Here is a 16247-nt window from a genome sequence, read left to right as displayed (position 1 = left end):
GCATCCAATCACATGAACCGTTACGCTTGTTGGGGAATAATCAGAATTACTTGGGTAACATAGATAAGATGTTTTATTTTCATTATATGCTTGTGAGTTACTTCTCATCAGAATGTCTATTTTTGTATAATACTGTTGGCCGGTTGCAGTTATCTGTTCTCTGTCATGGGGTAAGTTACTTGGGCCGCAGAGAGGGGAGGGGTCAAGCTTGTCTTCATATGTAAACATATCTTTTAAATCAATTATCTCTTGGCTCCACAATGTCTGTGTGCCAGTCACTGTGTCTCTGATCTTGTCCAGGAGGGGTGTATTTGATATATGCCTGTTCATGAGGATTTGTTTTATGGTCCTGAGAGCGAGATGAGAACATAGTTTAGGAGACAAAGCGGAATGATAATTTATAGCCAATGCTGTCTGGCTATGTGTGTCTTTGCTATAAAGGATCTCAGTTGCAATGTGTAAGGACTCTCAGAGAATTCATTTATAGACACTGAATTGATCTGAGAGTCACAGGGTTGTGATGGAGCTCATATAATTAAAGATGGACTTTATGATAACTCTGACTTGTGTGTGGTTTGCTCTCATGATTTGGTAAATACAGGACATTTCCACTACATTTGGCGACGAGGAGGGGATGTGAATCTTCACTCGGTGACCATTCCTGACGATCTAGGTAAATAAATTGTGCACGAGGGATCCCCCAAACTTGGGATCTTAGGGAAACCACACTTCGGGAACGAAGCAGATGGACCAACCTTTGATCTGAGAGGAAGCGAGCCGAGTGGATAACACATCTCGAACTGAGTTTTTTTTTAAAGAAAATGGTGAGCGAACCACACACAGATTTGAAGTCAAATTTTTAAAAATATGCCTGTTACGTATACTCTGAGCATGAATTCCTTTGTAAGGAAGGCACCTTGGCGGCGTAAACAGGGTCGAGTCAGGGGAGAGTAATCTGAGGGTTTGTGGACTCAAAAGATAGTCTGCCACTGTCCGGTTGCGAGTGACCGAGAGCCGTCCTGACACTGAATTGATCACAGTGGAGATTGGTGCGGTCTGTGGGGTGAGGGCCAGGGGAATGTGTATTCTAGGTGAAACACGGCACTTGGTGAAGCCCTATTGGAAGAAGGACCTCATTCTGTGCGTCTGTGTGATTGTCTAAGTGACCCTCAGAGGTGGTGAATTCTAATTATTTTAAATGTGCTAGCCAGGTATGCCCTGGGTTACTCAGTGTGAGTATTTTGTTATGGGATCACTAGGTAATAGTTGTCGGACCCTTCTGTGTGAGCGGGGTAGGTTGACTCTGTGTGGGCAACCTTTTTATGTTCTGATGTTCTGTGTGGACGTCTGGCCAGTTCTGTGTGGGTGATCCTTAAAGTTCTGTGTGAGTACCTAAGATTTCTTAAGTTTTATATGGATTCTGTGAATAATTTCAAATTATGATAAATTGTATGTGTGTATAATCAATTACTAGAGATTTGATAAAGTAATGCTGAGAATGATTAGATACAATTTAAACCACCCATTCGTAGACGTACGTAGGTTTTGAGTTGGTATCTTAAATGGATAATTTGATAAAGATGAGGTTTTGAGCACTATTAAAATAGTCTACAAAATTTGGGAAATTGAGCTCTAGAAACTGATTAGAGTGTATCCACTTCTGGTTATCTTACCCTAACGATGTAACTATAAAACGCATATTGGATTATCTCCATCTGGGTGAAACATTTGAAATTAAAACTGCCCTTAAGGTCTGAACATGTTATATTATTTCTTCCCAGTATGAGATAAAATGGATTGAATAAACTGAATAAAGTTAGAGAGAATTAAGAGGGAATCTCGATGTAATTTATAATGTTGTACAAAGCCTAAGGTTTTCCATCAAACTAATTATCATTGCGTGATTAATGTGATGTAGTAAAGTAATTAAAATACGCTGCATAAGTAAACATAAGCTACTTTTATTTAAAAGACGCAATATCTGTTTCCTAGTCATTATCTGTCGATTTTATTATTTGATTGCTAATCTATTCATTTGGCATTTGAGAATCATAGCTGGAGTAACGTTTGTACTATTACATTTGGGCTGTTATTTTTCTGGGAATTGCCAATAGTGACGGAGTTTTTTGCATAGCAATGGTGGTTCAATGGTAGAATTCTCGCCTGCCACGCGGGAGGCAGGGGTTCCTTTCCCAGTCAATGCGCTAACTGAATTCTGAGTTTTTGATTGTAAATAATCTATTTGTATGTTTTGCCTGGAAAGTTATGGTTGCTAGTGTTTGTATAAGATATAAACTGAACGTTTTAATAGCTTGTTTGGTTCAAATTGATAGAAGGGATACATTGAAATTGAAATAAATAGATTGTTTAGGTTAAATTGATAGACTAATTCATTAAAATAATAACAAAGCGAATTTTGATGCAAGACGATGCCTGTTCACTAAATTATCTGCTGGAATAATCTATTGAGAATTGAGTCGTATTTAAATTACTGTATCAATAGAAGACAGTTACCTAAGTTGAAGAAATTCTGAATAATAGCGGAGAGATGATGGCGATAGAAAGTGATTACCGAAATTATTTTCATTCTTATAGATTAACTGACGCATGTTATAATTTTGGAACTGCGTGTGTTATTTTTAAAGAAATAGAATACATTTCATAAGTGTGAGGAGCGAAGATGAAGTTATAAAGTTGGATTTTAAATCTTACATAGAGGTAAGGAAAAACGTTGAAATGAGAGGGGTTATATATTTTTCCCCAATGGGAAAAAAAGGAATAGGATAAGTTGAGCTGAAAGTATGGAAGAGAGTTAGTTGCTATGTTGGCTACTAATTGTCAGGGTAAGTTGCTGGAGGCAGGTAGATTGTTGTAGAATAATGTACATTTGCGTTATTAGTTTGAATATACAATAACCTTACTCTAATTGTTTTGACCGTTGTTCAGGTACACTTTTTTCTGTATTTCTGTCAGTAAAATTTTGATTGGGCTTTATTTGGCTGTAAGAAAGGGAGATCTGAAAGTTTAAATTGTAAAACATTGTGAGAATGGATTCTGATGGTTATTGATTCTTGGTTTGATTGTTTAAGTAACACCAGTTAATTTGAGCAGGAAAGTTCATGTAGTCTAACATTATAGTATGTTTCCCATTATGTGGAACAATGTCAGGTCATTAAAGGTGATTGCTGGTTGAGTAGTTTGAGAGCCTGTTGGCAGAAGACTGAATGGGTATGAATGTTGAAAAGCAAGCTTGGGCCAAACTAGTAAACTAGTATGTTAAGTGGGGGAGTATCATAGATTTTAATTATAGTGTTACCGCAATAGTCAAAACAATTTCATATGTTTTGAGAAATTAGCTAGGTTGAATTTGGTTATTTGAGTTCCTTTTTAATTTGCTTATGGTTTGTTTTAGGAGTTGTTTTAACTTAATTAAACATTGTATCATACATATACATTGATGTTGATTAAAACTTATGATTAATGATTTGAGGTACAGTGGAATTATCATTAGGTTTGGTTTATAGTTCAGGTTTGAGTTTCTGAATTGATGTAGTGTAATGAATACTAACTACGGGTTTTGTGTTTTCTCCGGGAAAATGGGTATTTCACTGTCTCTCTTTGGAATGTTTCCAGGGACTATACTCTTGGGTAGAGTGAGTTTGATTGAGGCCATAAACTACCACCTTCTGTAGCTCAGTTGGTAGAGCATGGCGCTTGTAACGCCAGGGTAGTGGGTTCGATTCCCGGGACCACCCATACGTAGAATGTATGCACACATGACTGTAAGTCGCTTTGGATAAAAGCGTCTGCTAAATGGCATATATATATATATATATATAAGAGCCTGGAAGTTTTTGTTTTAGTGCAAAGGTATTTTAAAGGGGCACTCACCACATGGGATTTTAATGAGTTTTTATTTTCTGAGTTTTAATTACACACGCTAATTATTTTGATAAAGGAATGTTCTGGGAACATGGAAATACAACATGTAGGAATTATTTGACTATTGTTTGCAATTTGTTTAATATAGTGAAACACTGCTTTGAAGAGTTTCGTATGATCTTCTGATATGACCTTCCGTTGTGGCTTGATCAGTTTAGCGATTTTAATTTGATTAGGTTAGTTGAAATTTTGTTTTATATTTTTTCAGTTTTTGTTTTACATTACTCTTATACGGAGAGATATGTGTAAAACATGGGGGAGGATTCCGTTTTTTGAGGGTTTGAATTGAAGTTATACACCTTAAGTGATATGTGAAGGAGTGTATTGTATTGAGTGTATTGTTGTGTTTGTTTTGTTCTATTCCCGAGAGGTATAGGTCTAACTTCTTGATCCTTGGCTCTACGATGGAGTTGACAGTGAGATGGGGAGTATAAACCAATTTGAAAGAATAGTTTCAATAGAATGTTTTGATATTCTCCGTGAAATATGTTTAGATATGTGTATTAAGAATAATTGGTAAAAGTAATAATTTATCATGTAGTTAATGAACTGAACTAAACTGTTGTTCTGATCTGTTCTTTTTTATCATGAAACGTGACATCAGACGGTATCTTAATGCATGGAAGAGATAATTGGACCGAATAGTGTGTGTACCTCAAACCCCCTCTAACTGGCTAAAGAAGAGTGACAAAGGCGTTGAAGAAGGCTTTCCGAAACCACTTCTACCGAGAGAAAAGAACCAAGCCAGAAATTGGTGTACAGTATCAGATCTAAGCTATCAACTGCTTTTCTTTCATGAGTCCACTTGGAGTGATCATGGAGAAAGATCTGTTCTAACATTTTCTTATGATGCTGGTATATTGGTTGACGAATGGACAAGACATGAGTGGTAAAGATGAGAATTTGAATTATCATGGGCCATCCACTCTGAACTGTAAAGCTATCTGAAGAAAAACGAAAGAGACGCCAGAAGATGCAGTGCCTGAGAGGGGGAGGTTGGTCAACTATGCCATTAAATTGTTTATACTTTTGTGGTATCAGGTTGATTGAAGAGGTCTACACCATGTAAATTGTAGTAATTTAGATTAAGAATGCATTGAGATACTGATCTGTATTATAATCATGATTAACAAAGTTAATAGTAGAATTATGGGATAATTATACTGAATGTAAGTAAATCTGCTAATATTGATGTGTGTTAAATTGAGGTTTTTACTTTGAATGACAAGACAAATTTGAATCACTGAGGAATGCTATTCTAAATATTGGTTGGATAAATAGTCGGGTTGTTACTTATGATTTGGAATATGAATGATTTCCCTGACCTATTCTCTATTCCTGAGTATATTTCTGAGCATGAGGACAGAGGGAGCTGCTCCCGACGCCACTTGGGTACACTGCAGCATTCACCGAGAGGCTCTTGCTGCCAAGGGAATGTCTGACAGCTCGAAAGACGTTTTGGACACTAGTGAAAACGGTTAAACGTTATATTTCCAAAAATGAAAATAGTGCTAGGGGGCACTATTTTCATTTTTGGAAAAATAACTCTCCCAAAGCAAACGGGCTATTTCTCAGGACTAGATGCTAGAATATGCATATAATTGACAGCTTAGGATAGAAAACACTCTAAAGTTTCCAAAACTGTAAAAATATTGTCTGCGAGTAAAACAGAACTGATATTGCAGGCGAAAGCCTGAGAAAAATCCAATCAGGAAGTGACTCTTATTTTGAAACCATTGTGTTCCTATGCCTCCCGATTGGCCATTAAAAGGGATATCAACCAGATTCCCTTTTCTATGTATTCCCTAAGGTGTCTACAGCATTTTGACGTAGTTTCACGCCTTTATGTTGAAGAATGAGCGTAAACGACTACATTGCGTAAGTGGCCAGCTGTGGGCTCTCAGAGTGATTATTGCGTAAAAGACAGAGGTAGTCATTTTTCCTCGATGCTACTGAAAAGCCAATTGTCCCGGTTGATATATTATCGAATAGATATTTGAAAAACACACTGAGGATTGATTATAAAAAACTTTTGCCATGTTTCTGTCGATATTATGGATATAATTTAGATTTGTTTTTTTCCGGCGTTGTCGTGACCGTTATGTCCGGTGGATTTCTCAACACAAAGTCACCAACAAAAGGAGGTATTTTGGGTATAAAAATAATCTTTATAGGACAAAAGGAACATTTGCTGTCTAACTGGGAGTCTCGTCAGTGAAAACATCCGAAGATCATAAATGGTTAATTTGATTGCTTTTCTGATTTTCGTGACCAAGCTTCCTGCTGCTAGCTGGACATAATGCTATGCTAGGCTATCGATAAACTTACACAAACGCTTGTCTTGCTTTGGCTGTAAAGCATAATTTCAAAATCTGAGATGACAGGGTGATTAACAAAAGGCTAAGCTGTGTTCCAATATATTTCACTTGTGATTTTCATGAATAGGAAGATTTTCTAGGAAGATTCATGTCCCTTGCGTTATGCTAATTAGTGTCAGATGATGACAACGGTCCCGTTCACGGGATGGGGTGTCACTACAGGTTAAAGATACCATACTTCAGACAAGTTAAACACACCAGGCAGAAGGCTACAAAGGTTAAAGGGCAATCTATAGTACAGGGACAGAGCAAACACCTCACCATTGTTCCTGTAAACAGTCAAGGGATAGGGGTGGAGAAATGCAACCACTCACAGACAGTCATGGCCACAGACCATCCATAGGACCAAAAATAAAAAGTTTACATTGCTTAAAAAAAAAGAAGAAGAATCAGTTTATATAGGCGTGAACAAAATGTAAAAAATAAAAAATAACTGGGAAAAACAAGCTCACATCTTAGTCCCTGACTGGGCAAGGTGAACAAGGCATCCATCCGCAGGTCACAATCAATAAGCACATCCACCTTAATGCCCCCTCAAATACAGACTTATTTTGGTTTTAATAGGAATGCCATCAGAGGATGGACTGTTTAAAGTAAGACCGGAATGGAGCCCAAGCCTCATTAAACAGTTTGGGGTTCCCACATGAATTGAATTTTTTCTTGTTTCAGAGAGCACAACACATCTCTCACCCAATATTTATAAGATGGGGGAGCTGCCATCTTCCAGTTCTGTAGTATTAGCCGGCTAGCTAAAAGAGTTGTATAAGCAACAGTGTCTGACTGGATTCTTGACAGGGGGGTGGGTACCTATGGGCAGTACTCCAAAAAGGGCTGTAAGGGGAGACGACTCTATAACAGTGTCATATATATATATATCAGAGACGCATTTAAATATTAATTCCCAGAAACCTGACAGTTTATGACAGCCCCAAAACATATGCAACAGTGTGGCTGGTTCCATTTTACATCTGACACAGGTAGGATCAAAATCAGGGAATATTCTTCCAAGTTTGGCCCCAGACCAGTGGATACGGTGAACCACCCTGAATTGAATGAGGCTGTGTCTAGTGCTAAAAGAGGACGAATGCACCCTGTGCAGCACAGATTCCCAGGTGTCTTCCCCCAATTCCTCCCCCAAATCCTTTTCCCACCGAGTCTTTGAAGGCACCAAAGAAGGATTCTGTAAGTCATGAATGATTGCATATACATCTGAAATTGCGCACCTAGGAAGCTTGTTCAGCTCCAAGATGCTCTCTATAGCTGTATTCGCAGGCCTATGGGGAAATGCAGGTGTGTTAGCTCTGACAAAGTTCCTAGTCTGGAGATAGCGGAAAAAGTGGGATTGGGGCAAGTTGAACTTTTCCTTTAGCTGAGCAAGAGGCAAATCAAAGAATAATTGCGCTAGTCAGGAGAGGCCTAGTGAGTGCCAGATGCCAAAAGCCCCATCATTCAAAGATGGAGGAAATAAAATGTTCTGATTGATTGGGCCTGATAGAGAAAAGCCTCGGAGGCTAAAGGCTAAACGGAACCGATTCCAAATTTTAAGAGACTGCTTTACAATTGGGTTGACACACCTTTTGCCTAGGGACACTGGGAGAGACGAGCACAACACAGAAGAAAGTGCAGCAGGGCCTTGGTGGCCCCTGCCTGGTGGCCTGTAGGACCTTGCCTGGTGGCCCTTGGATAGTGTTGATAAGAAGACAGAGCATAGCTTTATTATAGACAGACTTCTCCCCATCTTAGCTACTACTGCATCAATATGTTTTGACCATGACTGTTTACAACCTAGGGTTACACGGAGCAGTTTAGTCATCTCAATTTGCTAAATTTACACATTATTTATTACAAGATTCAGTTGAGGTTTAGGGTTTAGTGAGTGTTTTGTTCCAAATACAATGCTTATAGTTTTAGAAATATTTAGGGCTAACTTATTCCTTGTCACCCACTCTGAAACTAACTGCAGCTCTTTGTTGAGTGTTGCAGTAATTTCAGTCGCTGTAGTAGCTGACGTGTATAGTGTTGAGTCATCCGCATACATAGACACTGGCTTTACTCAAAGTAAGTGGCATGTGGTTCGTAAAAAAAAAGTGAAAAAGCAAGGGGCCAACAGGTACAAAAACACTTCCAACATTTACAACATCAGGCTAAATGAGTAGAAAACACGTGGTAAAGGCAATCCATATATTTCTACAATGGTTCAATACAATTAAGTGAATTTCGGACATTTCAGTGTTCTGAACGACATATAGTGCATTCGGAAAGTATTCAGACCCCTTGACTTAATATAACATTAATTAAATAAACATTTTCCTCATCAATCTACACACAATACCCCATAATGACAAAGCAAAAACAAGATTGTAGATTTTTTTATTTAAACAAACACCTAATTTACATAAATATTCAGACCCTTTGCTATGAGACCTGAAATTGATGGTCAGGTGCATCCTGTTTCCACTGATCATCCTAGAGATGTTTCTACAACTTGGAGTCCACCTGTGGTAAATTAAATTGATTGGACATGACATGATTTGGAAAGGCACCTGTCTATATAAGGTCCCACAGTTGACAGTGCATGTCAGAGAAACAATCGGCTTGAGTGGTCAAAGGAATTGTCCGTAGAGCTCCGGGACAGGATTGTGGCGAGGCAAATACATCTGGGGAAATGGTACCAAAACATTTCTGCAGCATTCAAGGTCCCCAAGAACACAGTGGCCTCCATCATTCTTAAATGGAAGAAGTTTGGAACCACAAAGACTCCTCCTAGACCTGGCTGCCCGGCCAAACTGAGCAATCAGTTTGGGCCTTGGTCAGAGAGCTGACCCCGATGTTCACTCTGACAGAGCTCTAGAGTTCCTCTGTGGAGACGGGAGAACCTTCCAGAAGGACAACCATCTCTGCAGCACTCCATTAATCAGGCCTTTATGGTGTGGCCAGACAGAAACGACTCCTCAGTAAAAAGCACATGACAGCCCGCTTGGAGTTTGCCAAAAGGCACCTAAAGACTATCAGACCATGAGAAACAAGATTCTCTGGTCTGATGAAACCAATATTGAACTCCTTGGCCTGAATGCCAAACGTCACATCAGGAAGAAACTTGGCACCATTCCTAGGGTGAAACATGGTGGTGAGAGAATTACAGTATGCTGTGGGGATGTTTTTCAGCGGCAGGGACTGGGAGACTAGTCAGGATAGATGGAAAGGTGAACGGAGAAAAGTACAGATAGATCCTTGATGAAAACCTACTCCAGAGCGCTCAGGACCTCAGACTGGGGCTAAGGTTCCCCTTCCAACAGAACAACGACCCTAAGCACACAGCCAAGACAACGCAGGAGTGGCTTCGGGACAGGTCTCAATGTCTGAGTGGCCCAGCCAAAGCCCAGACTTGAACCCGATCTAAAATCTCTGGAGACCTGAAAATAGCTGTGCAGCGACGCTCCTTATCCAATCTGACAGAGCTTGGATCGGCAGAGAATGGGAGAAACTCCCCAAATACACGTGTCAACTTGTAACGTCATACTCAAGAAGACTCAAGGCTGTAATCTCTGCTAAAGGTGCTGAATAATTATGTAAATGTCATATTTTAGTTTGAAATAATCTGTTTTTGCATTGTCATTATGGGATATTGTGTGTAGATTGATGAAGAAAAAAAACAATTTAATAAATTTTAGAGTAAGGCTGTAATTTAACAAAATGTGGAAAAAGTCAAGGGGTCTGAATACTTTCCGAATGCACTGTACACTTGTGTTTGTAGCTCTTGAGGTTCTACACTGCTTTGCGCACGAGGGACTGAGTTGCCTTACCTTTGCCGATCACCAGACCACACTTGTCTGCAAGTATCGTGTAGGTGACCTCCTGCAGTCCCCCTGGTGAGCCCATGACCCAGTCCCCGTGGCCTCGTCCCCTTCCTCTTGGTCCTCCAGAGCTTCCAAAGCCATCACGTTCCTGCTCCAATCACATGTAAGATAATGACGTTATTATCCCCATGGGGAAATTTTGTTTGTGGCATACATTAAAACAAATCATCAAGCATAGACAAATCAAGACAATTACAGACAATAAATACAATGAGAATAGAGTGCAGCGATGCATAACGATCCAACATTAAATTAAAACTTTTTACATACAGCAACGAGACACTCACCAGCTAGTGACATTTATTGACAATGTCCTTCTGATAAGACATTTCAAACAATATATTAAAATACATGCCATTATCAACCCTGATATCGTCTGTGCCTGCAAAGTCAACCAAAGGTATGACATTTTTTTTAATTTTTTCTTTTTACCTTTATTTAACCAGGCAGTTAAGAACATATTCTTATTTTCAATGACGGCCTGGGAACAGTGTTCAGGGGCAGAACGACAGATTTGTACCTTGTCAGCTCGGGGGTTTGAACTCGCAACCTTCCGGTTACTAGTCCAAATCTCTAACCACTAGGCTACGCTGCCGCCCCTGTAAACTGTATTTGACTAGGAGTTGCAGATCATATCTGCATATCTAAATGGTAATTCTCTTGTAATGGCCACCTGAGCAATACACGCCAGGAGACTCCAGCAACATAGGCCAAGTCCCAAATGACATCCTATTCCATACGTAGTGCACTATTTTTGACCAGAGCAGTATGCAGGAAATAGGATGCCATTGGGATGCAGCCATGGGTCAAGAGGCAGCTTGGTTGGAAATAAATTGACTGGGAAATAAGAATCATAAGTGGTATGTGTGCTTGCTTAGCACATGAGTTTTGTGTTCTGTGCTGAGTGTGTATGTGTGTTTGCTTGATGTTATGCGTTTGTGTGTGCACTCTACTTGTCCATAATGTGTGTGTTCTGTGCAATGTGTTCCTTGCTCTGAGTGTTTACTTGCAAGCTATTAATTAGTTCTGTCTTTGTGTGTGTACCTGTGCTGTTTGGGTGAGCTCGTTGATGAGTTGGACAGCGTGCTGACACCTGTCTGGTTGTCCCATCACTTGGGCGATGCGCTCTGGGCTGATGCCATCATCTGTTGGTGGGAGGGAGTAGGGTCAACACTAAGCTAACAGTGGTGACTGACAGCAGATACAGCCACACACCAACACACAGAAAGTCGCCTTTCCACATATATAATTGGTCATGGTACGATAAGAGACATGGCATACCCCAATATAATTCCAACTCTACCTTTGTTCATATGACACATCTGACATATGTTAAAAGAAATACACGCACACACCTGGTTTGAATTGGATCCTCACTCCGGAATCTCCCTGGATCTTCTTGATCATCTCACCACTCCTGCCGATGACAATCCCCACTGCAAACCTGGGTACAGCCACCTGAAGGGAGGGATTGGCCTGAAGCATGTGAGCTCAAACATCAAGGGTGTGTTCAAAACGGCACCATAGTCATTGGTTGTGACATTCACTGGACGTCCTGTACATTGCATTCTTACATCCAAAGTACTTCCACCCAATCTTGACGCAAAGTCGTTTCGGCCACTTTGCAAGTCTCCCTGGTATTTGTCGCGGATGATCTCTATCACCAATTCCCGCGCTTGCTGTAAAGGGGAGAAGAAAATGGGATTCACGTGACGGTACATCCCAGAGGTGACTGAGATGGAATAACGGGATCTTCAAAGAGTAAAGAGTGACCACCTAATGCATTTTTCAAAGTGCAAAATGATCTGTATCACAAATCAGAAAAAGTCTAAATAATTGTCAACAGAAAGCCTCACTGGAATGTAGAGGAGGGTCTGTATTGGATTGAAAAGTGAGGATTTCTGCAAATAATTCTGCGTGCACCGTGGCTGTCGACTGAAGCCGCACCCCACCCACTCTTCACTCACATGGACCTTGTAGGGATCCCCAGTGATTCTCAGGGGTTTGTCCACCCCGGTGGGCATGGGGCCGTCCTGGATCATCATCATCTTCACTCCTATTCTCTCCTAAGAAAGATTACACACAGTGAATGAATGTGTTGTGCAAGTTGTTTCCCTCTCAGTCAGCTGAACACATCGCTTAGTTCATAGAACTGTGGTTATACGCGTAACCATCCTGGGACAAACAGAGCAGTTTCAGTGTAGAATCTTGCAATTGTATCTAGCTTTGATCATTTGGAGCTATTATCTATTATGACCCCAATGCTGAAAGCTTAAGACTTTCATGTTCATGTCTTCCGTTTCCATCTATGACACTTGCAAGCAGTGCAGGGCTTGTTAGAAGGGAGTGTCACAAATCCACACAGAATGACTGGAGAAAATCAATTGATTTTCTAAAGAACATGACATCATACACAAAGATTGCCTGATCCCTGATGTTTTCCTAAAACTTTCCAATAACCTTCTGACGCATTTTTATAATTTCAAAGCATACTTCCTTCAGACAGAAATTTGGCATTACCTGATTTGATATAGCTTTGTGTTATTTTATCACTTTTATTGAGATAATGGCGAAAAGGCCAGCTTTAAAAAAAAAGATAGATAATTGAAGAGCTTGATGGTCCATGTTAATACAATCTTAAAACAAATCTACATGTTTTACAGGTCAGTAAATATCTTACAGAAAACACTTTTTAAAATATAGTTCAAATGGCATCTCTTGTAGGTACAACATTTTCAATTATAACAATAAGCGTTGCAAGTTGAAAAAGATTAGCCTGGATCCCGGACTATAGGTTCCTGCTTTTAGATCTGCCTGACTGAATGAATCAAACCTCTTCTTCTTAGGGAAGCCAATATGAACCTGAGAAATATTGCTTTGATAGCCCAATTGTCATCTCAAAAAACATGTTTCCATGAAATATACACTTTCAATGAATTAGGCCTACTGTCCACAATTAAGTGTATAACTAACACGGTTAGTTTTTAAAGGAGAATGTGATATCATGTATGAATCAACTTGCTTTTGTAACCTCCCCAACTCACCTTCTCCGATGGGTATGGCGACTCGCACCCAGTGAGGTAGTTTCACAAAAGTGGTTGCCTTAGAAATATTAGTGACTACCACTGACGCAGAGAGACACTAAGTAGGGAGAGTATGGAGAAACAAATCCTGTGCTAACAAGCCTCGTGAGCTTTGTGGTAATCCATACGAGGGAGATAACGAAAATGGTGAACATGGTACAAGGAACTACCAAAATAAAGGAAACAGCAACAAGTGTTGGGCCACCACAAACCGCCAGAACAGCTTCAATGCGCCTTGGCATAGATTCTATAAGTGTCTGGAACTCTATTGGAGGGATACAACACCATTTTTCCATGAGAAATTCCATAGTTTTGTTGGTAAAGGAAAACACTCTCAGGTGCCACTCCAGAATCTCCCATAAGTGTTCAACTGGGTTGAGATCTGGTGACAGAGACGGCCGTGGCATATGGTTGACATTGTTTTCATGCTCATCAAACCATTCAGTGACCACTCTGTGGATGGGGGCATTATGTTGGAAGAGACCACTCCCATCAGAATATAAATGATTCACCATAGGTTGCAGGTGATCACTCAGAATGGCTATGTATTTATTGGCGATTACCTTTCCCTCTAAGGAGTTGAGTGGACCTAAACCATGCCAGGAAAATGCACCTGTCATGACGTTGCCCTCTTTGGGTACAGCAAGCCCCATCCCCCTCTCTCAGTCTCCTACACTCAGGCTGCTGCGACCTCAGGTCATAAATTCCTGGAGCAGATCATCTCCTCATGGCCACAGTATAGAGAGTTTTCACAGAGAGAAAAGAGGAATTTCTTCCACCTCAAAAAACTTGAGGTCCGAACAACATTTATGTTCTGGAGAAGGTATCACAGATCGCTGAAGAATCCAGCTATGGTCCGTTTGGTACAATGTTGTGAAACTCATGGGAGACAATATGGCCAAATGACCATAACACTGTTTATATAATAGCCTCAGTTATGAGGCTTGCATCTAATTGCTGTACAGGATGAATGAGGAATGATTCAACTATTTGTGAAATTATGGGATGCTATGTAATGATGTAATGTGAGAGAATCGTATTTCTGTGAAAAGTTTCACTTAAGTCACTGGCAAGCCCCCATGAACACAGTTATGACCTGGCGTCATGAGACAGCCTTTTTCTGCTCTCCCGAATAAAACCCCCACCTTGAGAATTTTTCAACAGACCATGTTTCTCTAAATTACGAGAGGACAAAAGGTTGCAGACCAGCTTACCTTGATAACGAGAGGCCCAAGGTTTGAGACCAGACTGCTGAATCTTTTAACCATCCCACGTGATTAAACTCTTAGACTATCGATACCGACAGAATAAGAATAAGTCTTTGATATTAATTACTAGTCTGCAGCTAGGAATTCGGTATCATTGAACGCAAAGACCGACAACCGCCAAAACATCTATCTATAACGACATGAATAAATGTCACTCTGAACTATCCATTCTAACCGCGACAGAGAGAGGGCGGACAAACTCTTCAACAGAAACAAACTTTTCAACAGAGATCCGGACGACACACTGAGCGTAAATATTAGAGGTCGACCGATTAATCGGAATGGCATAACACTCGGAAATCTGTATTTTTGGACACCAATTTTGGACACCTTTATTTAAACACCAATGCCTTTCTTAAAATCAATACACAGAAGTATATATTTCTAAACCTGCATATTTAGCTAAAAGAAATCCAGGTTAGCAGGCAATATTAACCAGGTGAAATTGTGTCTCTTCTCTAGCGTTCATTGCACGCAGAGTCAAGGTATATGCAACAGTTTGGGCAGCCTGGCTCGTTGCGAACTAATTTGCCAGAATTTTACATAACATTCAAGGTTGTACAATGTAACAGCAATATTTAGACTTAGGGATGCCACCCGTTAGATAAAATACTGAACGGTTCCGTATTTCACTGAAAGAATAAACGTTTTATTTTCGAAATGATAGTTTCCGGATTCGACCATATTAATGACCAAAGGCTCGTATTTCTGTGTGTTATTATATTATAATTAAGTCTATGATTTGATATTTGATAGAGCAGTCTGACTGAGCGGTGGTAGGCAGCAGCACACTCATAAGCATTCATTGAAATGAGACTAATGTGAGGTAAAATAAAGAATAAGTAATTAATTAGAAGACTAATTGATCAGATATTAAAATATCTGAAAAGTTATATTAGGAAAATTATAACTTTGTAATCTGAATATTTTCCTTGGTGCCCCGACTTCCTAGTTAATTACATTTGCCTGATTAGTTCAACACGAAATGCTAATTACAAAGCATCTTTGATAAAAACTATAAGTCTTTAGTTAATGATAGTGAAGACACGACACACGCAGGGGTTAAAGCAACAACAACAAAAATCCCATGACTGAAATTTAAATCCATCTCAGATCGATTGTCTGGGGCCAAGTTAACCTCCTTTTCATGTAAGAAAATCATGACTACCATGCTTTTAGGGAAAGAGGATAATTTTGTACATGTATTAAACCTGCGAGTTTGACCAATTCCAGGCCCCTTGCTTGGGGGTCCTCCCAGGGATAATTTTTATGTTGAAGGACTGAGAAGCTCAGTCCTGGTGTCTTATTTATTTATATTATTTTTCAAACAATAACCATACATAAACACAATAAATAGACAAAACACATATTTCTAACATCACACCTGCTCAGACCCACGTTCCCACCGCAACCATACAAATAAAATCGTATTTCTCACATGCGCCGAATACAACAGGTGTTGTTACTTACAAGCCCATAACCAACAATGAAGTTAAGAAAATATTAACTAAACAATAAAATAACAAAGAGGCTATATACAGGAGGTACCGGTACTCAGTCAATGTGCAGGGGTACAGGTTAGTTGAGGTATGTCTTACAACCACACTCATCCTTCATCCCCTGGAACATTCCATTGTTTGTAGCACTATGCCATATGGCCTTAAACCGAACTGTTAAATGTATATGTGTGCTACGGAGATAAATCTGATTCATCCACTG

The 16247-nt window shown here is 39.8% G+C and overlaps 1 protein-coding gene across 3 annotated transcripts in view; it reads right to left on the bottom strand.

Moving 5' to 3' along the window:
- LOC118393580 (far upstream element-binding protein 3-like) overlaps positions 1–16247 on the bottom strand; it is an 83409-nt gene that overhangs the window by 20006 nt on the left and 47156 nt on the right. For 2 of the 3 annotated variants that reach the window (XM_035786365.2, XM_035786362.2), the window contains exons 8-12: positions 12145–12243; positions 11752–11856; positions 11533–11635; positions 11222–11322; positions 10124–10268 (exon numbers count right to left, since the gene is read on the bottom strand). In XM_035786365.2, coding sequence (XP_035642258.1) covers positions 10124–10268; positions 11222–11322; positions 11533–11635; positions 11752–11856; positions 12145–12243 — 553 coding nt within the window. The remainder of the gene's footprint in view (positions 1–10123; positions 10269–11221; positions 11323–11532; positions 11636–11751; positions 11857–12144; positions 12244–16247) is intronic. The other variant, XM_035786364.2, reaches the window with a different exon arrangement.

The sequence above is a fragment of the Oncorhynchus keta genome, chromosome 14, assembly GCF_023373465.1.
Source record: "Oncorhynchus keta strain PuntledgeMale-10-30-2019 chromosome 14, Oket_V2, whole genome shotgun sequence".
NCBI lineage: Eukaryota > Metazoa > Chordata > Actinopteri > Salmoniformes > Salmonidae > Oncorhynchus > Oncorhynchus keta.
This window is presented reverse-complemented; position numbering and strand designations above follow the sequence as displayed.